A 27,269-nucleotide genomic window follows, 5' to 3' on the forward strand; every position below is an offset into this window, starting at 1 on the left:
TGTGTGCTCCCCGCATGGCCTCCGTCACTCCAATCCGGCACTGACACTGTGTCATGATTTTATTTCCACCTCGGGTCCCACTGGCCTGGGAGCTTGCTACGTCTTCCCTCCTCTCTGCTTCTAGCACGTTGTACAGTACCTGCCACTCAGTAAATATCTGTTCATATTTTTGCCTACCTCACACTCCACCGCTGGGGTCTGAAGGAGCCTCCCCACCCCAGTTTGCACCCAGTCTCAGAGTCTGGAACAACGTCTCTCTAGGGGACTCCCCTGGTGCCGTGACTGTGGGCAGGCTTCCCCACCTCTGAGCGGGGTGAGAGGCTTGCAGGAGGATGAAATTCAGGAATCCATTTCACCCTGCTCCGCACAGAGGAAACACCTTAAAAATGACAGGCTTAGACTACGTGTTTCTGTTTACAGCAGAGGGCTGGATCGCGCAGAAATAGAAGCCGCTTGTGTTATATGCTGAGAAATGTCATCAAAGTGCCCCTTCCGTCAGCCTCTATCGGACTAGACCCATGTTTTTGGGCACCGACAAAGGCCTCTGTTAAAATGTCAATGTGCGTCAGCTGAGAGAAGACTGGATGAAGTCATTACCCCGACTTCAGATCTGTGTGCACGAGGTGTGCCATCCCCATGCGAACACAATGGGGGCGGCATTAATCACAACGCCTATTCAGTGTCTTCTGTGTGCTAAGCACCTGCTATCGGTGAGACGTCATAGAAAGCACCTTTTCCGAGTTACTTCCTACTTTCCCAAACCCATGTGAGGTCAATATTATTATTTTTGACTTTACAGTTGATAAAACTGCGGTGTTGATAGGTTACGCGACTTGCCTAAGATTCTCCAGCTGGTCTGTCACATTTCTGGGACTTAAAACTCATATACGGGGAATATTTTCCAAATCCACACTTACACCTAGGCCAAGTTTCTTGTATTCCTTCCTCATTCAGTTTCCACATGTCACCTGGAAGAGCCGGGAGAGAATGGAAGACAAGATGGAAACACTGAGTTTGGGGAGAGGGAAGCGGAGGCGGCGTGGAGACGGGCACTACCACTGAGCTTCTTGTGGTGCGGGCAGCTCCGCCGTCGGCTGCTGAGCCAGGAGACAACCGAGCGCCCGAGATAGGAGCTGACGGATTTTGAAAACACAGTCAGTGTGCTCAGGTCGTCCTTACCTACAGCCAGAACCTTTAGCAAAGAGCTAAAAAAGTGCACAGAAAATATTAAATCTTAGAGGAACTTCCTGTACCTATAACAGTATTACCATGTTTTCTGATTCACTTTCTTCTGCCTTCCCCCTAGCTCATTTAGAAGTCAATGTTAAAAAAACAGAGAGAGAGATAGAGAGACATAAAGATTACTACTATGATGTAGTTACGGCCTTGCACGCATACTTGATGCATATAAAAGCCTTTAGTTTCCCTACCTTGAGGTCACAGATTCAATCTGGTGTTTGTGAAGTGGTGCCATGAAGGAATTGATACTAAACAAAAATATGTGTTAAATGACAGTGAAAAATCCCAAAGCCTGGGGTCTAGAGAACATTTTCAGTACTGTGAGTGTATTATTTCCAAAAAGGATACTAGAATGCCCCCACCTTTTAGTAAGCTTTTTCTCAAAATGCAACATCCACACAGAAATAGGCCGAAGTTATAAATGTAATAAGCTTGATAAATTTCACTCTCAGACCAAGCCCCCAGCCCCCAAAAATGCCTTTTGGTTTTTAAGAGTTTTCTAGGCCTGGGTCAAAACCACTGAATCCTGCAAAACTTAAGGTATAACATTTCCTATTTTAAGTTCAGTTAGCAGGAATATGCTAGAAATTTAATAAAATGCAATGCCAAAAAGAGCCATTTTACTTCAAAGAGGATGAATTATCTTAGAAATTTGGAGGAAGTCTTGTTTTCTTTCTAACCGCAAAGTGGCAGGCAGTTAATTTTCCAACCCTTCATACAAAGGTGAGGGCTCCACCTTCCCCACCGCCTTGCTAAACAGAGAGGTCGCCATCTTTGTTCCCTCTCCCTCCACTCCCACTCCCACCATCCCTCCCATCATCACTGTGTGTTGTTCTGAAATGAGGCCCTCTCACCCTCCTTAGCCCGCTTGATTTTGGGCAGATCCAAGAGGAAATGAGGTGCTCGTTCCTAGCTCTGGGCCATTGCACAACCTCTGTTTACACAGCGAGTGCATTTCAGCCTAACCTTTAACTGGCTAATAAGACCGTGCCAGGAGTGAGGTATCCAGATACCCTGACCCTGATCTGGCTCTGGGGCCACCCACTCTTAGTTATGAGAGTCAGGAGCAAGACCCTGGCAATGCAGGATGTGCCAAAAAGCATTTGCTCCCATGCTACTGACAGCTTGGTGATCAGAAACCAAATGGAATCATGACCTGCATGCCCCTGGTTTGATAACAACAAAGAGGTCGATGGCCCAGCTACAAAGGGCAATGTAAATGTCTGTGTGTTGGATGCCAACAAAGCGATTATAAAATTAAGGACCAGTATTTGAGCACTGCTTTCTAACTGCACATTATTTTTCACAAGAAGTTTCAGGGAAGGTTGGACTTTCATATATTTAATTAGTATAATGGAACTGATTCTGCCAAGTGCATCTGAAGTTAGTCAAAGGCTTGCCTTCTTGTCACATTCTAGATGTGTTATCTGGGCAGAACTCCTCTCTCTTGGAGAAGGTCTAAGGGGACGTGAATGATGACGCTCAGGTGAAGGTACCCACCACTTGGGTGGTGGCAGGACCCCAAAGGTGTTCCATCGCCACACACAGCAACAAAATTCCCCAAAGCACCCACACTAGTGGCAAAAATCTCCCAGCTACCAGGAGTTGGAACAGCTCTGGAAGTTGTACCAGTCGTATAAACTATTTTTTCCTTAGTGGAAGTCCAGACTGAAAAGACAAACAGCAGTAATTTACTACTTTTTCTAATGTGGGTTCACTTGATTAACGATAAAAATCATAAAGCCTCCAAAAACCACGATTTTATGCCAATCCTCTGTTTTATTAAAAAAGAAAACAACAAAAATGTAGCCATCAGCGATGGTCTCCCGTGGTCATTAAAGAAGACGACACTATAAAGAAACTGGGCTTTAGAAAATTTATTCTTGAATTCGTCTTTGAAAAAAGTGCTTAGTTTAATACATAACTCATGGTCCATCACATAAATCTGCCTAAAATTAAAGTCTCTTCTACTGTTTACCTTGTGTTTTGTCACAAAATTGTCTTTGTCTCCTAGAGGAAACTGTAGAGAGCAGTTCTCAAACTTTCGGTGTCTGGATTGTTTCATGCTCTTAAAAGAGCCTCTGTTTATGTGGGCTATGTATCAAAAATTATTGTACAAGGAAGGAAAACTGAGAACATTTAATGATGTTTGTTTATAATTAATTTTAAAACAACAGTGATACATTCATTATATATTAACATAGAGCATTTTAATGAAAAATTAATAAATTTTCAAAACAAAAAGGTTAATGAGAAAATGCCATGATTTTTGCTTCTTTAATCTCTGGCTTAATAGAAGACAGGCAGATTCAGTCAGTTGTGTCCTTTTAGTTGAAGTATGTGAAGAAAATCTGGCCTCACACAAATACGCAGCTGGAAAAGGGAGGAGCCTTTTAACAGCCTTTTCAGAGAATTTTGGATTTTCTTCTTTGATACTACACCAAAAGTCAACAAGCGGTAGTTTCATAAAGGTTAGCTGGAATATGGAACCTAAAACCTTATCAGTAATTTTTTGGACTTGGTTAAATTCAAATATACTGGTCTACTTCGTTCTTTGAATGAATCTTTTACACCCATGCATATTTTTACAATAGCATGCATTGGTCATTTGGAAACTATTCATTCAATGAGTTATGTAGCTCTTCCAGATGTTGACATATTGCATTACCAAATTTCATTACCAAATGTGATTATATCAAGCAATCACATTCATTGATACCACCACCTACATCATCAGAATATTGCATCTATTTATTTATGTTATTGAAGTATAGTTGATTTACAATGTTGCATTAATTTCAGGTTAACAGCAAAGTGATTCAGTTTTGTATATATTTATATTCGTTTTCATATTCATGGTTTATTATAAGATAATGAATATAGTTCTCTGGGCTATATAGTAAGACATTATTGTTTATCTGTCTTATACATAGTAGCTTATATCTGCTAATCTCAAATTCCTAATTTATCCCTGCCGGGAGAAAGTTCTTTATATATTGAGATGCTGTCAAGTTCATGGATTGGGATACAAGTGTTTCAAAATTCTAATATTTGCCTGAAAGCTTGAACTTACTGGCAGTAAATACTGTCAACTATTTTTCTTGAAATGATGGGCGGACTTGGTTCCTTTTTGAGAAAACCCATGACATATACCTCCGTCTAAAGAACCACCGTCAGTCGCTCTAGTAAGCAAAATGGCATTCCATTCAAAAAGCAGCTTGTTCAGCTCTTAACTCAAACAGCGGCCCGAGTACTTTTCCCTGGAGATAACTAACCACCCTCCTTCGGTGGGGAGCAGAGTGCTTTGTGTGCTTTCTCTCTGCTTCCCATTTTGTCAAAAAGACTTGTACTCCAGGGTCAAAATTTAATAAGCTTCATAATTTTTACTGCTTCATCAGGACAGTAATGGACTTGGTAATGTTTTGTTACCAGCAAGTCCATAGTCATAGCGAACATGAGCACTGCCTTGATTCCCGCCAAGGTGCCAGGAGTTCTACCCACCAAAGCTTTGGCGCTATTCACGCTGATGGTCCACACAGTAAGGAGGGGAAATCGTGCGTTAGTTTTACTCAAATAGTTTTAATCTCTTGGGACCCCTCAAAGGGCCTTGGGGACCCCTGGGAGGGGGCAGATCACAGGAGGAGGACCACTGCCGCAGAGGACAGTACCCGTATAAATCCACCCTCTAATCTGTTCAATGCTTGTGCCTTTGTAGGCTTCACGTAAAGAAGATTTAAAAGGTTTATTTCTGTCTCCACATTCCTGCCCTCCCCACTTAAAAAAAATTCCATTGTGGCAATTCAACATAAACTGTATATACAGAACAAAGACATTGCAGTACTCTGGATTTCATCCGCATTTTCCTCCCTAACAAAGAAAGCTACTCGAACAAGCTATTGGGGAAGACTACCATGAGCTACAGGAAATACAACATGCTCAGTCCGCCCTCAATCCCATCTAACTCCCAACCCTCCCAACCCTTTCACTTTGGGGGTCTTTTGGATTAGCTCTTAGTAGTGTCCTCTGAAATAATTGGGTGTCCTAATTCAGCCACATGCAAATTAATGCTCCCCTAAAGAGGCCTTATTATAATTTCCAACCCTTGATGTCTACATAATCCCCTATAGTTCTTTAACTTCTTGCTTTCGAACTTCTGTTTACTGATGCACTACTTTTGTCAGCTCAGTACAGCATCAATTAGCAACATAGTTGTGTTTATCAGGTCTCACTAGAGCGCTGAGAACGCTGCTTTGTATTTATTAATGACTACACAGAGCGCTACTATTTTTCAATCGCATTTAAAAATGAGTAAATTACTGAAGACGAACTATAAAAGAATTTCAAATTTCAAAGGCAAGCAAAAAAAAAAAGCACATTATTTCAAACCACCCATAATACTTGCATGGTTAATTTTATTTCCAATTTAATAACAAGAGAGGAGGGGAGGGAGTCAAATCCAGACTCTTCTTCCTGTTCTGCTTTTGGCATTCTGGAGTATATGCCATTTGACTTAGACAACTGAGGCAGAGAGCTGGTGATTAATTAAGAGCCAGTTTAACAGGTCTAAATTTCATTATCTCACGCACCTCTTAAGTAATGCACACCTGATTCAGCAAAAATCCACCCACAAGACTAATTTTAAAAAAAAATTAAAAGCAAGCAAGAGAGAGAGAGAAAGAGAGCAGAAAGTATAACTCCACAAACTTAGGTCCAGTTTTATGTCAAGCATAATTCAAAACAACCAACTTGAAATGTATCCAATTTGCACTCTCTTATTTTGTGAATAATTCCCTGCACTCTATTCCGTGAACTTAGAGCTGCCGGCGCGCTGGAACAGAATTCACTACTTAAGGAAATGAGAGAGACCAATCTCTCCTGTGATGAATCTTTCCTAACCAAACTTAGAGTGATGGGGAGCAACCACAGAGCTCATTTGCCCTCCTTTTATATTCCTGGTCATTTATGAAATGAAGACGCTGATCTGCAAAAATCACTTTGCATTCAAGAAAGAGCTCTGGGAGCTCCCCCTGAGCATCTGGCTACGAGGCAGAAACATACCTCGGTGCACTTCCTTTGTCTTGCGCTCCCTCTTTGATGTGCAAGTCACTGGCGGAGTAAGCTGTGATCGCTTTGATGTTGAACTTCTAGACTTTATTGTTACTAGCATGCCTACAAGGAGAGCTGTCAGTCATTTCTTACATCTGAACAACCATGTTTCTTCACGGCACCTCTTTTACAAGCATCAATCCTTAAGTACATGTTTTTGCATTTCTGCTGATTAGCACACTATCTTTGTTGGGGGAGGGATGTGCTCAAATGTAACTACAGCACCCACATTTTCTGTAAACACCCTGAGGCGTCATCAGATGGCTGGTAACCAACCCTCTTCCACAAGAGAAGCTTGAGAGTAAAACATATTTCTACCAAATGAAAACATTCTGAAAACACTCGAGCCATCTTAACAGTCAAAATGAGGAGTTTAGCCAATATTTCCCCTAAGCAGCCATTGAAATCACATGCAAACTCCCAAGCCACTTTAAAAGGGATTCTGAATGCAGCAGTAGGGGGCTGAGAAAGTCTGCCAAAACTTTGAGACATCTTAACTCATATTAAACAACTTTGTTTCTCTGCAGTGGTGGAAACAAAACACTTCTGTTCCACATGATTATGCCTGTGATAGAAACATTGCTTTTGAAATAGATTTCTGCCAAACCAATTATTTTGTTAAACAGTATCATTTTCAGAAGGTGCTTGCTATCACGAACACAACTTAAGTCACAGGAAGATGGCGTTCCCTAATTTTACGTCTAAGGCGAACATATGGATGCATATCAACGTGTGTCCTATTTCTTAAATATACACGTGTAAAGTCGCCAATATGCTCATCCTAAAAAAACAAAAAAAACAAAAAAAGAAACTCTGTTGAAAAACACACGGCTCTAATTTCGTTTACTAGCTACCATCAGATTGACTTTTCAAACTCCTTTATCACTTCTGGAACTGCTGAGTATTATCAAACCCCATTGGGAGATTTCACACAAAAAAAGGAAATAAAGTTAAGGTGCTTGCATCACACCATGCTAGTTTATAACGAACTGCTATCTTCCTGAATAAATGTTTCAATAAAACCCAAGTTCTTACAGACACAAGGGCTCAAATGAGGAAGTACAAGGATATTTTCATGGAAGAGCTCAGCTTTGTAGTTTTCTTTTATAAGCTGGAAACACAGGAGACACACTGTTTCTGCTTACAACTGCAAACAATAAATTGGGAGTTGCTCAGTTTCTTCAGCTTTCTGGCCTGGAATATTTAGTAAGGAATAAAATTACTGTAGAGTGCAATGGTTAAGACTATTCCAGGGTTTCCATTTTTAAGCAACCTCCCGACCCCTAGCTGCCTCGGTTTTAACTCAACCATCAAAAATGGAAAAGGCTTTGGGCTAGAATTTGATAAATAAGGTACAACTGTAATGTACCAGAACTAAGTCTGGGCATATTTATTATTTAACGAAATTTTTCTTATTCTTAAAGTTATTTAAATAATTGGCAAAAAGTAATCACCTCTTTCTCCCTTGAATTTTCACTCCCAAAAGGAACTGATCAGCTGATTGAGGCAGCTACAGCAATTAGAGGATGAGACAAGAAACCAGACCTTTTCTTTTTCCCTTCTTTCCTTCCTTCCTTGTTCTTTTCTTTTATTGAAGTACAGTCAGTTTACAATGTTGTGTCAATTTCTGTTGTACAGCCTAATGGTTCAGTCATACATGTACATATATATACTATTTTTCATATTCTTTTTCATCATAGGTTACTGCAAGATATTGAATATAGTTCCCTGTGCTACATAGTAGAAATGTTGTTTATCTATTTTATACACAGTAGTTAGTACCTGCTAATCTTGAACTCCTAATTTATCCCTTCCAACCCCCTTTCCCCTCCAGTAACCATAAGTTTGTTTTCTATGTGAGAAGGTTGAGGATTTCTGTTGTTGTTGTTTTATTTTTCTGTTTTGTTATCATTATTTTTTTGGTGGGAGCAGGTCCATTTATTTATTTTAACGGAGGTACTGGGGATTGAACCCAGGACCTCATGCATGCTAAGCATGCACTCTTTCTTGGAGCTATACCCTCCCCTCAGACCTTTTTCTGTTTTAAGAGAAACATTTTCATAAAATGGGAAAGCTGGAGAAACTCACGCTGGCTATCAGGTCTAACCCTCTAGTTTTACAAATGGGGAAAGTGAGCAATCGAGGCAACCTGACAATTGTTGAGTAACAGATGTGGGACGAGAACCCACGTCTTCTCCCACCCTACACAGGGGGGTTTCTGCCATCCAGTGCTGTGACCCTGTGCTGGAGATGGGTGACTCACATGTAAAGTAAGGGTGTTGGACTTCAGAGGTTTCTCAAACAGAACCATCTGGACAGCTTTCAAAAATTACCAATATACTTGAGACCCATCTCAGACCAATAAAATCAGAGCATCTAAGAGTGAAGCCTGGGCTTGTGTTTTTCCGAAAGCTCTCTGGAGAGTCTTATGTGCAGACCAGGCTGAGGACTAAGAGACCAGATAACCTCTAAACTCCCTCCTGGGTCTACTGCAGAACGTTTGCCACCGGTTCGAAAGAATTCTTGGATTTCATTCCCTGCTGTTCATCCATCAGGCCATCAGCACTTCTAAGCCATTACAATCTTTATGTTGGCCGAGCTGCTGTCACTCTCTGCATTTATCTAGTTCATCTATATGTGTACGTAGGTATTATCTACCTCCTCCCACCAGAACACAGCCTGGCAGAGACGAGAGATGGAGTCTGCTGTGTTTGCCCCCAAAGAACCCAGCAACACATCTGCTCCAATGATGGGTCATGGTACTGCCATTTTCCAAAGAAGAAGGGGGCTGAAGTGGTGGTGTAGAAGGGGGTCGGCCCTCGTCGGCATCAGCCAGAGCAGCTCCACTTTTGTCTGTTTCACCAGACTCGACTCAAGTTGCACGAAGGCAGTGCTGCGCCGGCCTCGTTCAGACTGCGCCACGTGGGCAGATACACACCAAGCTCTGAGAAATGCCATCTCGTAAGTAGGAAACATTCACAAGCTTGCAGGGCTCTAAAACCTGGACTTTGTTGCTGAAAAAAGGCAACAAAGAAAAGGCATCACTGTTTCCGCTAGAGTTGGCCTTGACGTCCGAGGCACAGTCCCCAGCCTGCCCCCACTGGGTCGCCTCAGGGGCTCACTGAGGGCTAGAAGGCCAGATCTGTCTTGGGCAAGATTTATGCAGAAAAGGAATACAGCGCTGGGAAAGCATCCCAGGCACCTCCAGCACCAAAGCAGCCTCAGGGTCCTCTCCTTTTTGGGACATTTGGGGTAACAGGTTAGATGTCTGCCCATTTCTTCCTACACACGATAGAAAGGCCAGAAATAATCCGAAGAATATCTCAAATGTGTTAGTAACATCCAAACAAGAGCGGACACTGCTCACGGTGGGCACTTCTCCCACTTTAAAAGGAGACTGCAGTGGACCCGAAGGAAGGCTCGTGGTCACCTTAATATCACTGACCTTGTGAGCTTCCTTCCCTCCCTAGTTAAGAGGAGAGGGAGGGTTGGACCAGAGCAGCAGATTCTAAGCCTGCCAGATCCTCAGTCACCAAGGTGAGCGTTGACCAATTCAAATTCTTTGACCTCCCCCCAGACCATCAGAATCAGGATCTGTGCAGGTGGTGACGCACAGAGATCGGGCATTTATGTTTTAAACACTTCCTGGCTGACTGTGAAGATCAGTGACATTTGGGAACCACTGAGAGGTCAGAGGACCCCGCAGCCTGTCCAAGCTCCGATAGGCAAGGAGGAGGTTTCACAGAGGGACCGCAGGGGACCATCTGAATTGGAAACACCCGGAACACCTTGTGACTACTTGCCTTTCTGGGTCAGGAAGGCTAGACAGACAGAATCAGGGTCTCCCCGGGGGGGACCCAGGAATCTGCCTTTGTAACTCTCCGGTTTATGGGTTGCCCTCCAGAGTTTCAGAACCACCGCTTAGGCAGGATTTGAGAGCTAACCTATGGCTTATTTGGAAGGAAATCATGTTCACACGTAAATATAAGGATTAACTTTATCCAATTACATTAACAATTTTGTAACAGCGTGTTACAAAATCTCCTTTGTTTTAAATGGCACGGAGCTCACAGAAACTACAAACATAAGCTCAATAGTCTTGAAGCATCCTTCTCTGGTTAAGCGTGGCTGCCAATTTCTCAGTGCACTTCTTTAAATGCTGATTCATGGCTTAAGAGACACAGTTGGGAGCAAGGCGTCTTTGTTCTATTATAAAAGCACACAGGTGGGACCCAAATAACCCAGCACACAGTAGGCACTTAATAAGTATTTGCTGAAACAAATTTATTTAGTTATTTATACCCAGTGTTCTATAGAAGATTTGACTGCAGAGAAATAAAAGAAGAAAAGAACCCCAACAACTGAAAAATGAAAATAAGATTCTGTGAAAAAGAGAGTATTTCTCATGTGGTGGAAGAGTCACACTTCTGGGTGGTGCAGTTTGAAAAACGGTTTGCTTCAATAACTGATCTGAACCCTAACCACAAGTCTTCACTTCTGAACCACTACCTTAGTTCTATGATGAAAAGGTTTAAGCAGCAGGTTTTCCTGGCTTTTTTATTTCCCCCTTCCTTGTTTTTCACTTAAAGATGCAATTTCATCTTTCCGGCAGGAACAAGTAAGCACTGTCCTCCTTTAAAATCTGGTGATTACATGTCATTATTATCACCCTGGTTATTCTGGCTCAGCTCAGAAGGCTCGACTTCTTGAGCAATGCAAAATTCATGTAAACCTCCATTCTTCTTTCTCCCGTAGCATCAGTGACAAATGATATTTTGAAAAAGGAAGAGCAATACTAATTTATTTGATTCCCATGCAAAAATCAGATTGTGTCATGATTGTTTCACACTTGACCTATCACCGAAACCTAAGCACACAATTCACCAGTGTTATCTATTTATCCTAAAAGTTACACAAACAGATGCTTATCTCCACCTCGTGCAGTGTTTTAAAGTATCAGCGACATAATGTTCAAAAAACCCGTGTAACATGTACTTGATTTCTTCGGCAAATTGTGTATACCTAAGTGAATAAAATGGTCTCACCATTAAGTCTGCATAAACCAGGGGGTTAATAGTTGTGCATCCATTTAAAAATTGTCTTCTTGCCAGAAAGAGCTATGGTAGTTTACACCTTTCTAAAGGTTCACTTAAAAAAAAAAAAAGCTTTAGATTTAAAAAGGGAAAATGCTGAATTTCTCTGATCAAAATGACCGATAATCTGTTTTTAAAAATATTTGAGGGCAGAGGAATAAAATTGAGGTTGAAACTCTAAAAAAAAATTTACAAGGATTACCACGAAGGTCATCATTGTTTACTCACAAACCAAATCTCACTTATTCAAATTTCATATGGAGCCAAAGAGAATTTATACATCAGTTTTAATCTAGCTTAAGTTAAAAAAAAAAATTCCCTTATTTCCTTCCAAGCAAACTTTTAAAATTCATTATCTCCTCACAGATACATTTCTAATAACCATGCAAAACAGTAAGTCACAGTTTTGAATCTGATGTAGAACGCCTCACAGCAATCGAGAAAATAACTCAACCTTTGACCTTCTCCGCTAGCCTGATGGGAAATTCACTGGCACCATTAAAGCTTCTCCCTTTCCACGCGTACCTAACCACTAGAGGGCAGTCTTATCTCAGCGCTGATACTACTTTGGAGGAAAACTCATAAATGCTTCTCATGTTCCTTTAATTATTTTTTTCAACATCTTTGATTTTCTTGGATATTTAATAATCAACTTCAGTTCACCCAAAAGTATTCCTAACTAGGTCAAAAGTCCACTTTCACAAATTACAATGGTATTACAAAGGCTGGCCGTGAGATGGCTTTAAAGATACAGCCTAGCTTACGTAGCTTAAAAAAATTTAAACAAAATTTAAAATCTTTACTACCTGGTGGGTTGAGACGGATCCGATTCAATCACACCACAACAAGGACTTGGGTTCTACTTTTGGTACAAAAATTTCAAGAGGTTCTAGACAAACTGAAGGATGTCTGAGGAAGAAACACACTTCAAGATTGTGGGAAGGCTGACCCTGAAGAGAACAGAGTGGAGAAGGACGGCCAAGACTGACGGGGGTGTGTGTGCTTCATACTTAGTCTTCAAATAACTGATGCTCTTTCATATGAAGGATGGATTAAATGTGTTGTACCCAGACCCAAAAGAAAGGCTCAGACTCAAGGGATTAAAAGTACAAAAGAGAAGTTTATGCTTCATATAAGAAGAATTTTCTTATTCAGGATAGAATAAGCTTCCTTGAGCGAGAGTGAGCTCCCCATCATGGGAGGTGTTCAAGCATAACCAGACAACCATTTGGCAGGAATGCTGTGGAGAGGAACCAAAGCCAATAGGGCGTGCATCTGAATGACATTTTAGGTTTCTTCTCTCCCTGAGACTCTATGAAATGATGTTCATTTTCTTGAGGCAAATACAACTCAATCCAGTTGCCAGAGAAATAAACCCCCATCAAGGGAGAAATGAGCTTTTGCAGATCTATCTCCTCGGAAACTTTGACTCGTCGTGTGATTTTCTAAAAGACAACAGATTTCTCAAGAATACGCCCATGATCATGCCCCGTAGCTGTCATGGAAACAAGCAGGACAGCACTCAAGCCCAAGGATTCATGAGCTTTCTAGCCACAGAGGGACATTAAATTTAGAAGACGCATTTGTGATACTCCCTTTGCCTACAGATACGTGGAACACATAGAGATAAGACTCTAGCTCAATTCTATCATAATGGAGATAGGTTACACAGGTTAGCTGCACCTCATGGTACATTCCATATTCTTTAGGAAAGTGACGCTTACATTTCACCCAGACCCTCTTACAACAAGCGGACTTAATGAAAATCATGGACGAAGAGAGCTAATGGTAAGCAAATAAGAATAACCCCATTTGTACCAAATTGATTTTATTAAATAGTAATTTAAAGATATTAGGCTCAGCAAAGCATTACATAATTGAATCTATTTTTTTCCCCTTATAAATGCCAGAGTTATAATTTCCACTAACTAGAGACAAAGTTAGATCCGGGACATGGTCACAGCTTCCTCCAGGGGAGGCAGCATGAAGACAGTAGAAATTAGGGCTCTAGTCCTGGCTTCACCGTGTTAACAGCTGGACGAGCTTGGCTGTGACACATAACCCCTGCGAGCTGCAACTAAAAACCATGACGGTGCCAGTGACTTTTCAGGGAGGGTTACATGAGACAAGAATGTTTGCAAGCCGTACAGCAAAAAAACAAATATAGATGAACATCCTTTCTCTATTTATTTACGAAATGCCAGGTAAACTTCAGAGGCAATGAAATCAAACACGAAAAGGGAAATCACTGGCAGACCTAGGGAAGAGGTTTGACGTTACCTTTTATACAAAGATTTTTAAAGTCATCAATGCTATTTACTTATAATATGGCGAGGGCAAACAAATGTCATTTAAAAAAGAAAATCCAGGAACAAAAGATTTCAACTTTCTTGCCTTTTGATAGCACTCTGACAGTGCACAGGAAAACCATGTTTCATCATGTCACAGACAACCCTGACAGATACAAACAGCTCTGACTGCAAATCTCTAAGTCCATGACTCAAAGGCTGGTGTGGCAGGGAGGTATCCTCAGCAGAGGAGCCAGAGGAGGGAGAGAAAACTGGTAAATCATTCCTCAAAGGGTCAATATGTGGTCTCTGAGATAGTATCAAATGTGAATTCACACCTGTGTTGTCACTGGTGGCCCTCTCCAAATGACCATTATGTTTTAAAGCAGAGAAACATAAACACAGTGTAGCTGCTAGTTCCAGGCACTGAATTATGGTTTTTAAAATGGGTAAATATGAAATATACAGGTTAAGGCAGCCTTGAGTTCTTATTAATAAACACTGAATATTTACAAGCCATGCCAAAAACATTGCTACGACAAAGTATTCATAGACTGTGTTCCACACAAGGGGTTTTATTCATCATTAAAAAAATTTAAGAGAATTTTAAGAAAACTCGACTCTACATCTACAACGCTTGCTATCTACATATCTATCTATCCATCCAGTAACTTTTTCTCCTAGTAAATGGTCATTTGAATATACTATTTTCTTAGGTGCCCCAGAGCAAGTTACAAAGTGGCTGGGTATTCTTGCAGGTGCTCTGAAATTATCTGCTTGCTGACCTCATCCATTTTATTGTGATTCACTTCGCTGAGAGGGAAAGGCAAGAGAAAAAGGAGTCTAGTGAGAACTACTAATATATTTACTGATATATCTACTAAGTATTAAAACAAACCTAAGATTTAAATCATATATATATATATATATATATTTTTAAAAAGGACTATGTCCATTTAGAAATTGTATTATTTTATAACTGGGCAGCATTAATGAAATTATATGGTATTCAATTCAAACCAAGGGCAAAGTGGTTTAGAGTATATTGCTTTGCATTAAGTGATGTGATTGAAATATATAAAAATCAAGAGGCTGCTCTCGAAAATGGTACTTCTAAAATTCCTCCACTTTATACAGGGTCCGAACCCCTCACCCCTTCCCAGCCCCAGGGACAAATGGATCCAGAGAGCCTCTGCGTCTGCAGAAGAACCGACCTCTCCTCTCACTCTGCTCACTGCGACAGCCATTTGGGTTTTCTCTTTTCAAGATCCAGCCATCAACCGCTCCCAACACTACCCATCAAAGGTCACAAAAATGGAACTAAAAAGTCCCAGCTAAGGAATGAATACCAGTGACACAGGGCTTAAAATAAGACGAGGCATAAAATTCAAATGTCGTTTGGTGAGGGCCAAATTCTTCAAAACTGTAACATAACATTTATTAGAGTTGGCAATACTCCTAATCACCCACATAGACAGTATTTTCAGAGGGGTAACGTGCCTTGTATTTGCACATGAATCGTGCTGGAGGAAGAATCTGTTATGGGACGGACATTCCCCTTAAGCGTCCCTTCATGCTCAGCTCCATTTACACGCACACAGGCTGAGCACTCCTAGGAAGCAGAGGGGTGTCTCATCTGTGGAAACTGGTGAAGCGCTCGCGTTTCCTTTCAGCACTGGCTGCCGCCTGACATTTGGCCAAAGCGCTTTTATGATGGGCAGAACAAGTGCTCCCCTGATTATAAATGTTATCACTGGCTCTCTCTGTTTGCCCAAGAAGCAATCCAAACGGCACTGGAATTCCGTTGTTAATTAAACTAAAAACAAAACTGAAGGATGAGACGAGCGTTGCTCAAATGAAGATTTATTACGTCTAAGCATGAACCCACTTTAAGCCTAAACTTATCTGACAACGAACGCAGAGGAAGGATTTTCTTCTTTGGAGAGTTCAAAAGGCCTGATTTAATGATGTTTAAAAAACATAAGGAAATCAGCCAACAAAGGGAATGTTTCTCTTTTATGGTGGCTTGTTCCCTCCTCCCCCGGCCACATGCATACACATACCAAAAAGCTGTATTGTAAAGAGTGTTTCTGTTTTGTAAGGAAAAATCTAATTATACCAGCTCGTTCTCATATGGAACCAATTTAACTATTAAAACTGAGAGGCGATAGGGAAGTATTTAATATGATTCTGGCCAGTTTTTTTTCCCCCTTAAATCTGATATGGAAATATTTATAGTATTCTTTGTTTGCTCACAACTATTTTTCTTCAGTTTAAATGTGCTCCAAAGCAAGATAATGCCATCCAGACACAAGGTATTATGATACTGGGGAAGAAATATTCTAATTGTCCAGATGCACCTCCCTCTCTCTCACAGCTGAGATTATAGAAAAACTGCATTGCCAGGACTTCTGAGATACTTTTCTCAAAGCACAATACTACGAATCTATTATCTTTTGGCAGCCAGAGGTCACTCCAAGACAAACATGTGGGCTTTGGGGGGATATGGTGATTCTATTACTAAGGGATATAATATGGAACTTCACCTTGTACTAATTAAGAGAGACAAAAGCAAAAGCCTATGTACCTGGAAACAACAAAATTAAGTTAAACTATTACAAGGCACCTTCCTTACTGTCCGGTGGTTACTGTTCTTTAAGGGAAACAGTCTTAGCTTCCCACACTTCCCCAATCAACACCAACTATACTAATAAAATAGAATAAGACTAGCATTAATGCCGCCCCAAATCTACTTCACAACTTAAAGGGGGAAAAAATGGAACAAAATGTCAACTACAAAGGCTATCCAAGTCGTTTTACTCTCACAGAATTAATGAACCGCAGGAAATAGCATAAAAGTTTTTTGAGGGGGACGGGAGGACCATAAATTTCTTTTATGTAAGAAGTCGGTAAGAAAATCTTAAAATCATTTTGGAAAGACAAAAAAAGTTAAGTGCTTAAGACCGAGGATCACGGGGAGGTCTCCTCCCCTTTATCGGTTGCATATTCTCAAAATGATTAATTCCACTTCCCGCAAACCCGGGGGAAAAAAATTGCTGTGGGGACGTCGAATAGTAAGATTTCATCTCAAGCAGCTCATCTTGGCGTCCAGCGGGTTTCGGCCTGTTAATAATTAATAAAAGCGATGCCACCCAATCTCTAGCGAAGAAAGGCAAAGCTCGGTGATCCGAAAGTAAACCCAGGGCAGATACCGAAGTGGTGTCCTTCATCCAGGATTACAACAAACCCTCAGCCTAGCAAACGTTTAACAAGCGCCCGGCGCCAGCACCGAGGGGCTGAACCCACAGGGCAGTCTGGGTCTGCAAAAATGCTGCGCATTAGGGTAGCCCTGTCCACCGCAAACAGATGGGGCTCTAAATCCCCACTCCCAGCGGCCGGGTCTGCGAAGCCGCTCGGGCAGATTATCTACCCGGAGGAACCTGCTGGCGCACAAGCGGACGGCGGGCTGAGTTTCTCCCGGGCTGCTTGCGCGTCTCGGCTCCTCCGGGTCGCGCAGGCGACTTCCTGCACACCTCCAAACTTTGGCTTTCCCATTAGAAACTTCCCTGACTTGCCATGGTTCCTTTCCTCCTCACCTGGGAGGACTTGAAGCCAGTCCTCTCTCCAACCAGTCCCTCCTGCCATCCCGCCACCAGCCTGGCTAGGGACTTCGGATCAGGGCGGAAGGCCGGGCGAGGAGGTTTGGCGGAGGCTTGGCAGCGACTAGCCCGAGCCCGCCGGCCCGCACAGTCGTCTAACCTCCGTCACTGCTCGCGAAGCTTGTGGGCAGAGAAGTTGCCTCCCCACATCCACCACAACCCGAAGTATCAAGCAGGGGTGCGCGACGGCTGCGGGCGGCAGCCGAGGGAGTCTTGGCACGCTCCAGAAGCCCGTCTCGCTCGGGCCCGGGCGCTTTCGGAAGTGGCCGGGGCGGCACGCAGCGCGGACCCGACGCACTTCCCCGGCCAGCGGCCGCCTGGGCGCTCGGGGCTGCCGGGCCGCCGAAGGGGGAGGGCGCAAGGCCCGGGGCGCTGACCAGTCCCCAGGGATGACACCGCGCCCGCGCGCAAGCTCGGCCCAGCCGGGCCGCGGCGCCTTCTCTGCGTAGGCCGGAGCGGTCCGGGGTGCGGGCCCGGGGGATCCGCCGCGGGCTCCCCCGGCTTCCTCCGAGCTCCCCAGACCCTCCCCTGCTGGCCAGAAGCGCGACGACTCCTAGGAAACTTTGTTCGGGAGCCCCGCCGGGTGCCAAGCGGACCCGGGCGATTGTCAGGAGCCGGAGGGGGCATAAGCAGGGGGTCCATCCCCTGCGCCTTTGCCCCCAACAGGATGCAGGCGGATCCCGCGGCCGGGCGCACGGGGCGCCGCTGCGGGGGCCTAAAAAGCCCCGGCGGGGCTCCCGTGCCCAGCCCCGGGCAGTACGTGCGCTCGGGCAGGCGCGCCCACCCCTCCCCCTGCGCGCCCGCCTCCCCGCCCCCCGGAGCAGCCAGCCCACCCGGCCCCGGCGGGGCGCCCCGGCTCACCTTTCATCGCTGCGATCACAAAATACATCATTTAAGCCGCGGTGCGGAGTGCGCAGGGAGAGCGGATGGTCCGACCCCGGAGCCCCCTCTGCCGCCGCCGCGCCGCCGCCGCCCGAGCCACAGCAGCAGCTGCAGCAGCTGCCCGCCCGCCGAGAGCCATCCCGAGCCATAAGAGGCTCCATGTGACCGGCTGACATCACGGCCTTCGCTCTGTTTACACCGCGCCCCTCCGCTTCCTCCCCGGGCGGGAGGCGGGCGGCGGGAGGCGGGCGCGCCCCAGCACTGCGCCCCGCCCCGCCCCCGCGGGCAGGTGAGCGGCCGCGGCTCCCGGGCGCACCCCGGCCGGCGCTGCCCTCCCGCGCCCCCGGCCCGCCCGGGCCCCCAGCCTTCTGCCCGCCTCCCTGGGCACCTGTGGCCGCCCGGGCGCTTTCTGCCGGTAGCGCCCCGCAGATCGCGCGTCTGGCTACTTTCTCCCCACTACCCCGTGGGCAAGAGGGGCGCAACCCGACGCTACTTTTCTGCTCCCTTCCAGGATTCCCCAGAGGTGATACATGCGCCAACTCGTTGGCGGAAAAGAGTTGTTTGTTCGGTCTGGGTGGCTGTAGTCACCCTCATTTCCCACTTCCCAGGTGGCCCCAGCTCTTTTCGGAAGGTAGAGCCCCCTCCAGGGCCGTGGAGAACGCAGCCACCCGGACTGTTCCCGGAGTGAGGTGGGCGCCTCCTCAGCCTCTCCTGAGAGACGGCCTGGGAAGGAGGAACTCCGCCCACCCAGACATGGATAACCTTCATCACACCAACATCTAAGGTCCCGGTTTACATTTGTCCCTTCCCCCGGGACCACTGTTACCTGGAAGGAGAACAAATACTGCGTGTGAATCACCTAAATGAACTCCAGTTGCCAGCCGATTTGAGCCACGAATTTTCTAGGCTCTTCCATCTCCAGCAATCTCTCCAGAGGGCCCATATACAAGGCTTTAGTTTTTCACACCCTAAAAATTGGATGTTGTGGTACTTTGGACAGGGCGGGAAAAAAAACTCCAACCACCTCTAAAGGTCAACTTTGTGAATTTTAACTTGCAACTAAAACACACTTCCCTCCAAACTTTGAAGCTTAATGCTTTTTACTGGCCTGATGGAAACTTCAATCACATTGTTATTATCAGACGAAACTCTTTACTATGAATTTCATATACTTACATACCCAGAGTCTGCATTCTTTAAAATTTCGGCAGGCTTGTCTACAGTATTGAACATAGCAGAGAAGATGATCAAAAGCCAAGTTCGCTACCTACTCTTGTTCCTTCACACAGTTTCAATTCTGCTTTCTTTTCTGACGGCCTGTGTTTCCGTTTACAACTTAAAGTATTAGACGGTTATTCTTTGTTGCATTCATGGTAATTTAAACAAGGAAAGTCCTCGCATTTTCCCCCGTATAACTGAGTTGTTCTCGCCTCTGATTTGGGCTGTAATTTAAAACACATGGAGACAGTCAGCACCGGAAAAGCTAGGATTCAGACACTTCCACCCCCGCACCCAACGTCAAGGCAAAATTTACAGAGTACGCTGACTTAGAAGGTCAAAAAATTCATCGTACCTTAAATCAAGCCATAGATTTATAAAAGTCTGATTTAAGCTAAAGTCATTCTAACACAGTTTTTAAAGTTTTTTTTTATCAAATAAAACCACAAAAATAAGAAATCATCAAAGTGTGAAGCCAAGACCTACCCATGTTAACTCAGCTGTCCAGCCGTAGCAAAATGGACAAGAGTTTCCAAAGAATTAAACATACCCACTGTGATGTTTACAATTATGAAATTAAATCATGCCACGTTCCCATGATGCAACTGCATCTCCTAGTGAAGCAACGCTCCTCAGTGACATTGACACGATCCTTCTTATTTGGTTCCTGAATTCCCTTGTCCTAACGACTTTAACAAGGAAGGGCAATGCACAGCTGTCCTGGTGGTAGGTCCCGGGTACAATTTCCTTTCCTTTGAAAGAATGGAAGAACGTCAGAGGCTGCATGTTTATAGGGACTTTCTTCCATCCTCACTGCAAATGAATCCAGATATACAACTCTGAAAATTCAGTGTTCCTTTAAAACAGTACCCTGCTTTAGAAAATAACACTCTGAAAATGACCAAATCCATTAGCTCCAGCCTGCCTGTCAGACATCTGACTCCAAGGTAAATAGTCTTACATTACTAGTAATCGGTATTTATTTCCAGACCATTTCAAATGAAATCGGTAATCGGGAATGACATGTAATGTGACATGTGCTCCTGCAATTACTAGTGGTAGAACCATTCATCCTATAGATGTGTCCCCAACAGGAATATAATCTCAGAATATTTATTTGGCATATTTACACATTTATTCAACAAAGACATTCCAAGGATAGTGGAATACTGACCTTACCCTTTAGAAATGTACTTCATTCTCACCCTACCACTAATGAGCAACAGAATTTCAGATATTAAGTCTTAGCCCTCCTGGGTGGCGAGGTGCTATTTGTAATCCATGCCTCTATTAAATGTTTTTTGTTTTTTTCATTTTTAACACGCCTTTTAACCCAGGGTATATTATTGTTCTTTATATTAACATTAAGCTCTTGGGAAACATTGAAAGTAAAAATGAGAGTTTTTTTTTTTAAAACTTGTTGAAATAAAAATTTTGTACAGAATTATGTCCTCAACCAAGTAAACCAGTCGGGAATGAAAGGATCCGTCTTTCACTTCAATACTACCAAACTGGAGACATAAATAATGCACACTTTAGGGCACACTTTTACCAACTATACATTAAAATGTAAGAATAATTATTTGGATTCCATTAAACACATGCTCATGGAGTACTTACTCTGGGGAAAAAACAGGGTTAAGCAATATACTCTTTCCATTTGAAAACTTTTCACCAAGTGCGCTAAAAAAGTTTAAAATAATACTGCTTCCATGAAGATAATTAAACAGGATGGGAATTCTTTACCATGAATGGGATTATATTACATTAATCTCAACTCAAATGTTTCCGTTGGCTAATCTCTGAAAAAGAAGGTACACTGCATACTTATAAACAGATGTGATTCAATTTGGAGTCCTCCAGAGACAGCCCCACACGGTGTCCCTATGAACAGGGTTTCACGTTGGATCTGTCATTTAGTAAGGAAGTGAAGAGACACTTCTGATGCCAGGCTGTTACAAAGCACCTATGACAAAAGCCTGCTGTATTTCTGCAGGGGTCTAGACTGGAATATAATCAGTAAATCGGCACCAATCTCCCCACTTTCAGAGGGTAAAGAGATGACACTTGACTTTACAAAGGTATGTTCAGTTTTCCACCAAACAGAACCTGATCTCAGGTACGCCACACGGAATCACACATGGAGTGCTGCTGGGGAGAATGGCAAAACGATGTGGGCAAACTTATCCAGAATTGGCGAGCAGCTCCTGGTACCAGGATGTTTTCAAAGTTGGCTGACGCACGTGAGACAGAGCATTTTGGCTCTGAGGTTCTGTCTCGCCCCGGCCCTGATTCTCTCTCCCCAGTGTGTGGCAGCTTGCTAATTCAATTAACGTCTTTCTAGCTGAACAAGAAAGGGATCAGTGAAAGGTTAATGTGGTCCTGGGCAGCTTGATTCAGCTGAATCCTTAGCCGCCATGGCATTGTGATCTGTAGGAGTTGGGCCATTCAGGCCGACACGAAGCCAGGGGACTAGGTCTCCTATCGACAGACAGGGTCAGATCTAGATAGTTCTAAGTAAGATTACTTGGGAAGCTACGGAGAAGGCACAAACTTACCTACAACAGATCACAGCCTTACTTAACTGAGTCTGGAAGAAGCCAGTATCTCACAAACATTTATAAACAGAATGAAAGAATATGAAAATGAATACACACACACACACACACACACACACACACACACACATGAATGACTGGGACATGGTCCTGTACGCCAGAAATTGACACATTATAACTGACAGTACTTCAATTAAAAAAAAGTTTATATAAATGGAATAAATAATACTGGTAAGGCCAGACACCAAGGCCACAGAAGGTCCCCCTACCTATGTGTGTTAAGGGGGAGGGGATGAACAGATTAATATAACCTGTCTGTTTTATTCATGATTTTAAAGCAGATATAGATACAGATTTAAATGTACACGTATGTATGCATATATGTAGTCCGTGAAACACAGTGAAATAAACGGTATTTTGATGGCGAGAGACATCTTCAATTTTTCACACACACACATAAATATATATTTCACACTATCAGCCACATTTACTGAACACTTATTCTGTGCCTGGCTCTATACTGGAGAATCAAACAAGAACAAGACAGCAGGCCTGATCTTGAGGAGCTTCCTAATCAGTTGACCTTGGCTCTGAAAACTCTATGCAGAAGTCAGTCCCCTGAGTCAGCCTGAACTCTGCGGAAGAACGGCAGTGTCCAGCTGCTCGCTGAAAAGATGTCTGCCCAGCACGTCACCCCTCACAGTCGACAGACGGCTGCAAACCATTAGTGTGGCTGTTAGTGTAATGGACGTTGGAGGTGACCGATCTGGTTGGACTGAGACAATGGTGAAAGAATTCAGAGTCTTCTGGAACCACGTATCTCATACATCTATTAGGAAACTCAAGAACTGGCCGATGTTTTGTAACCTTCACAAGGAGGGAAAGGGTAACGTTCACAGGTATTCAGACCTGAGCGACCTCCCCAGGATAGGTAGGTGGCAGGTGTCTCATTACACACACACGCACCTGCCAAGGTGGCAAGGAAGGCACATCAGAGGCCAGAGGGCCCTCCATCCCAGGTGTTCCTCCGAGATGTCCTTGCCCCGCTCCCACAGTTGGCAGTGGGACAGGCAATGATGATTTTTTTTTTAGTTAAAGGAATATGGGGAATAGAAGTGAACTCAGAACCTGGAGCCCTGGGTTCAAGTTTCACACCTGTCACTAGCTTTCTGTGTCACCTTGGGCAAGTCATTTCCCCTCCTAGGACATCAGCCCTCTGAGAATGAAGGAATGGAAACAGACCTCAAGGGGCTCCTGCCACTCCACCACCCATGACTACTTTCAGGATCACAGCCCACCCGCTTCTCAGAAACCCCCTCATCCCTTTCTCTTGGCTGCACCATGTGCACTTCCTACTTCAAGGAGCCTTCCTTGTTCCACTGAACCCCACGGTATCATCCAAAGAGCTCTGGCACTAGACAAAACTGGGCTCAAAACTAACCTTCATCCTACTCACTAGCTGAGAGATCTTGAGCAAACATTTGTTTCCTCATATGTGAAACAAGGAGAGTAGAGCCTCGGAGGGACGCTGGGAGGATTCAACAATTTCAAAAAGGAACAGAGTGATTATCTCTTAGTAGGCTTACAAGTGGAAATACCTTCACCACTCCCACAGTGTTATACACACAGATCCTGTGCGTGGCAAAAATTATTGACCTTAATAGAGATGTGCTGAAATGACTATCAGCGTGCACTTTGATGAGCTTTCTACAATTTTGACATCTGTGTGTGTGTGTGCATAACAAGCATTTATTAAGTACCTGTTAACTATTGGGAATACAAAGATCAATAAAAATTAATTACCCCTTGGCCTAAGGGGCCTCGTTGTTTTCATGTCTCATTTTCTATAAGAGTACAACTTTTTTTAATGCCTTATTTCCTATAAGAATGCAAATGCCCATCCAATGAACAATGAAAACATCTTCGGTGCATTACCCTTCGATGGGAAAAGGAGAGGAGAGGAAGAAGATTCAGATGTCAGACCTTCCCTCAAGGGGCTTGCAATCTTGTAGGAAAATGAATGCAGTGCTTATTAAGCAAGGCAGAATGTGACACACACTCGAAGTATTTCAGGACTAAGGTGCTACGTAAGCCAAAAGTAGGAGAGGTTACTTTGTGCAGGGTTAATCTTAAACTTTAGGAGCAGAAGGACTTCACAGAGGATGTACCATCTGAACTAGACCTTGAAGGACAAATCGAATCCTAGTGGACAGAGAAAGGAATAAAGGGCATCTTAGGAGGAGAGCAGAACACAGATAAAAGCAAGAGACAGAAAATGCATTTTTAACTTAAGGAACAACTAGTAGTGATGGTTTAAGACTAACACGAAGTACATACAGACGAGGAGGGGAGAAAGCTCCTAGCGTGGGTTGAAACTATTTCTTTTGCTTTCCTCCGAAGTGCCTAGCACAGAGCTTTGCAAACTATACACATTCAGAGAATGAGTTTTGGAAAAAATAATTGAATAATTTTTGGAAAAAATAACTGTGCTTTAGAAAATAAACCTCTTTGCAGCTTGCCTATTTCATAGTCTTACTGTAAGGATTAATAGTTGGTTTGATAGTCATAAAGTTAAATTACACTTAATAAAACACATAGAGCAAGAGTTCCACATCACAGCACACCGAGGGAGAATAAAACTGGAAATGGGTGTGATTTCATCAGAGTGAAAAGCTAAGCAGAGCATTTAGGATGAACAAGATAAATTGAATGTTATTTGATTTTGTACCGCATCCATTTCCCTTCTGAAAATTCTCTGAGACAGTTCTATTAATACAGATGCTTCGTCTATAAGCCCTATGTCATTTTTAAAGAACTGCCTTAAAATATATTTTCAAATAATGGAGGAAAGATAAGCAGTTACAGATGGTTTTCCCTATTTTTGTCACGCATGATCAAAGACGGCTGAGTAACGTGGGCTTCACTGGGAAATCCGAGGCTCACAGCGAGGAGCGTTCCAGGAGCAAACGCTGGCATTATTTTGCTTTCGCAGAGAAAATATGTTTCTGTTCAGCCAAGCAAAGTAATCAATTATTCTGCATTATGAAATACTCATTTTATAACTATTGACATTTCAGACAGCCGTGCCCCACGTCAATAGTGGTTCTGATGCGCACACGTAAGCTCTGGCTTACAGGATGGGACTCATTGGGATGACACTGTTGGGTCAGAAGTCTGTTCTCTGGTCCCCCCCACCCCCTCAGTACACTGATTATTTATGTCCAGGCCCGCATTGGGGAAGTATGCTGTGAGCCCTGAAATGAGAACAGACGTGGGTATGTTTTTCTGTTTTACTAAAAAATGTCCAATTCTTCTAAATATGTTAGATTTACATTAAAAAAAAATCAATACTCTTCTCTTGAATTAAAAGACGATTCCCACCTTTTGTAAGATGGAGGTAGATGAAATAAGGCTTTCCATTCCAAGGCTCAAAAAATTCACATTCAGTGTTGAGCATACTGTTAAGCCCTGTATCCTCAAAGAGAATTTTCTGAAATCAAAATGGCTTTCCAATAATTATGTTGCACTGTTGCTGTTCTGAGTTTTACCTCACCTATTGGTGAATAATTCCTCGGAACTTACTCAGTGGCAGGCATTTTTTAAAAATTAATTCACTCAGAACTCTCTTTTTATAGATAAGGAAACTGGCACACAGATAAATTAAGTAACTTGTCCAGGAACACAAGGAACCATGTGAACTGAATCTAGGGTGTTCACTCTCAACCATGATGTTACGACTCTCAAATATTTTCAGATTTTTTTCCTCGGATTGTGCACTACTCAGTATTTTGAAAGGGCAAGCTGACTTCTTCAGGAATCAAAACTTACTACTCTAATAAAATTTAGGGATGTGCACAGGAAATTCTTTTATCACTAGCTCCTGTAATTGAGCAGGGTTAGCATATGTCATTATGAATTATTACACAATTAAGCAAATTATTTAATTACTTACTAATGAAGAAACATACTGTACATGGTTGTAATTATCCTGTTTGAAAACAATGTTGTCATTTGTCCATTTCAGAAACACTTGCTACACAATAAATTAACTCTCCAGGGGAAGTGTTTCCTATTTTGGAATAATTAAACAACTCTAAATACTGGCAATGGAACGTTCACGTAGGAATGCAAGAAACTGAAAACTTACAAAAGCCAATACTAGCATTTCTAAAAGACTCCACATGAAATAGCAAATCTGTTAGAAACACACAAAATAATAATTTTATAGTTCATGCTGTTCTCTGGGAAAAGCACAACATAGAGAGATGCTGTTTTTACTTTTCCAAATTGTCTCACTGCTGCTCTTTTCAAAAGTGGCTTTCACAACATGTCACATAATATAGCATTTCCTTCACCTGTTTTAATCACCCAACAAACGGCTTCAACAGTATAATCATCTTAAGCAGAGCTACTTAATTTTCAATGCATTTTGAATAAATCATTGTCTACATTTATTAAATGATTATAGTCATTCATGGCCTTGTTATTTATACAAAGACATTGTACACATATAGCCTCAAGATGTTCTGACAAAACATCTTAAATAAAATATAGAAAAAGGAATTTTTTTTTACGTTACCACATCTTTTCTCCTTAAAATGTAATGGACAAAATGTGGCAGAGCCATTGTAAACAAGGAAAAATTTAAAAAGGGAAATATCAGGATGGGAAGACACTCAGAGAGGTCATGTTAGGTCTTCCTGCTTCCAAGGATGTGAGCAGCTAACCCGTCCATGTCTGACAGTTGTCTACCATTAAATAATCATATAGAAACAAGAAAAGTGATATTATCATACTTTTTCTGCTGTCTTGTTTTCTCTATTATCCCAGGGCCAATATGCCATTTTCACTGGGTAATTCAAATCAAAAGTTTTGTTCTCTTATGAATAATGCATATACTAGAATTACAGTATAGTTTTCAGATTTTACCACTTGTCAAAAAGCCAGTAAGAAATTGTTACCTGTAAACCAGTAAAAACCGTGTTAAATTTAAGCATTACAAAACAAGAGAAAACGTGCTTTATACGTTCATAGCATACACGGCTCAATTTATAGTGTAACACGAATTACTACATAGTGTTTATTTTACACTATCAGTGTTTTATCAGTTAGAACTATAGAAAAACATGTTTTAATAGTATTTTCTGATGTTACTATGACAAACTAGAAGGATTGTATTTTGATTCATCCTTCAGATCTCAGGTTTTTTTTTTTCATTTCTTATCA

The 27,269-nt window shown here is 42.7% G+C and overlaps 1 protein-coding gene across 4 annotated transcripts in view; it reads right to left on the reverse strand.

The window, feature by feature from the left end:
• The window catches only part of RORA (RAR related orphan receptor A), a 694,742-nt gene that overhangs the window by 73,409 nt on the left and 594,064 nt on the right, over window positions 1-27,269 (reverse strand). Inside the window, exon 1 of one of the 4 annotated variants that reach the window (XM_074366226.1) lies at window positions 18,247-18,424. The exons of 2 other annotated variants lie outside the window; for them this stretch is intronic. In XM_074366226.1, coding sequence (XP_074222327.1) covers window positions 18,247-18,277 — 31 coding nt within the window. In that variant the 5' untranslated portion in view covers window positions 18,278-18,424. Of the gene's footprint in view, window positions 1-17,322; window positions 17,969-18,246; window positions 18,425-27,269 lie in introns of those variants that run through there. One more of the 4 variants, XM_074366225.1, reaches the window with a different exon arrangement.

This window comes from Camelus bactrianus, chromosome 6 (assembly GCF_048773025.1).
Source record: "Camelus bactrianus isolate YW-2024 breed Bactrian camel chromosome 6, ASM4877302v1, whole genome shotgun sequence".
Taxonomy (NCBI): Eukaryota; Metazoa; Chordata; class Mammalia; order Artiodactyla; family Camelidae; genus Camelus; species Camelus bactrianus.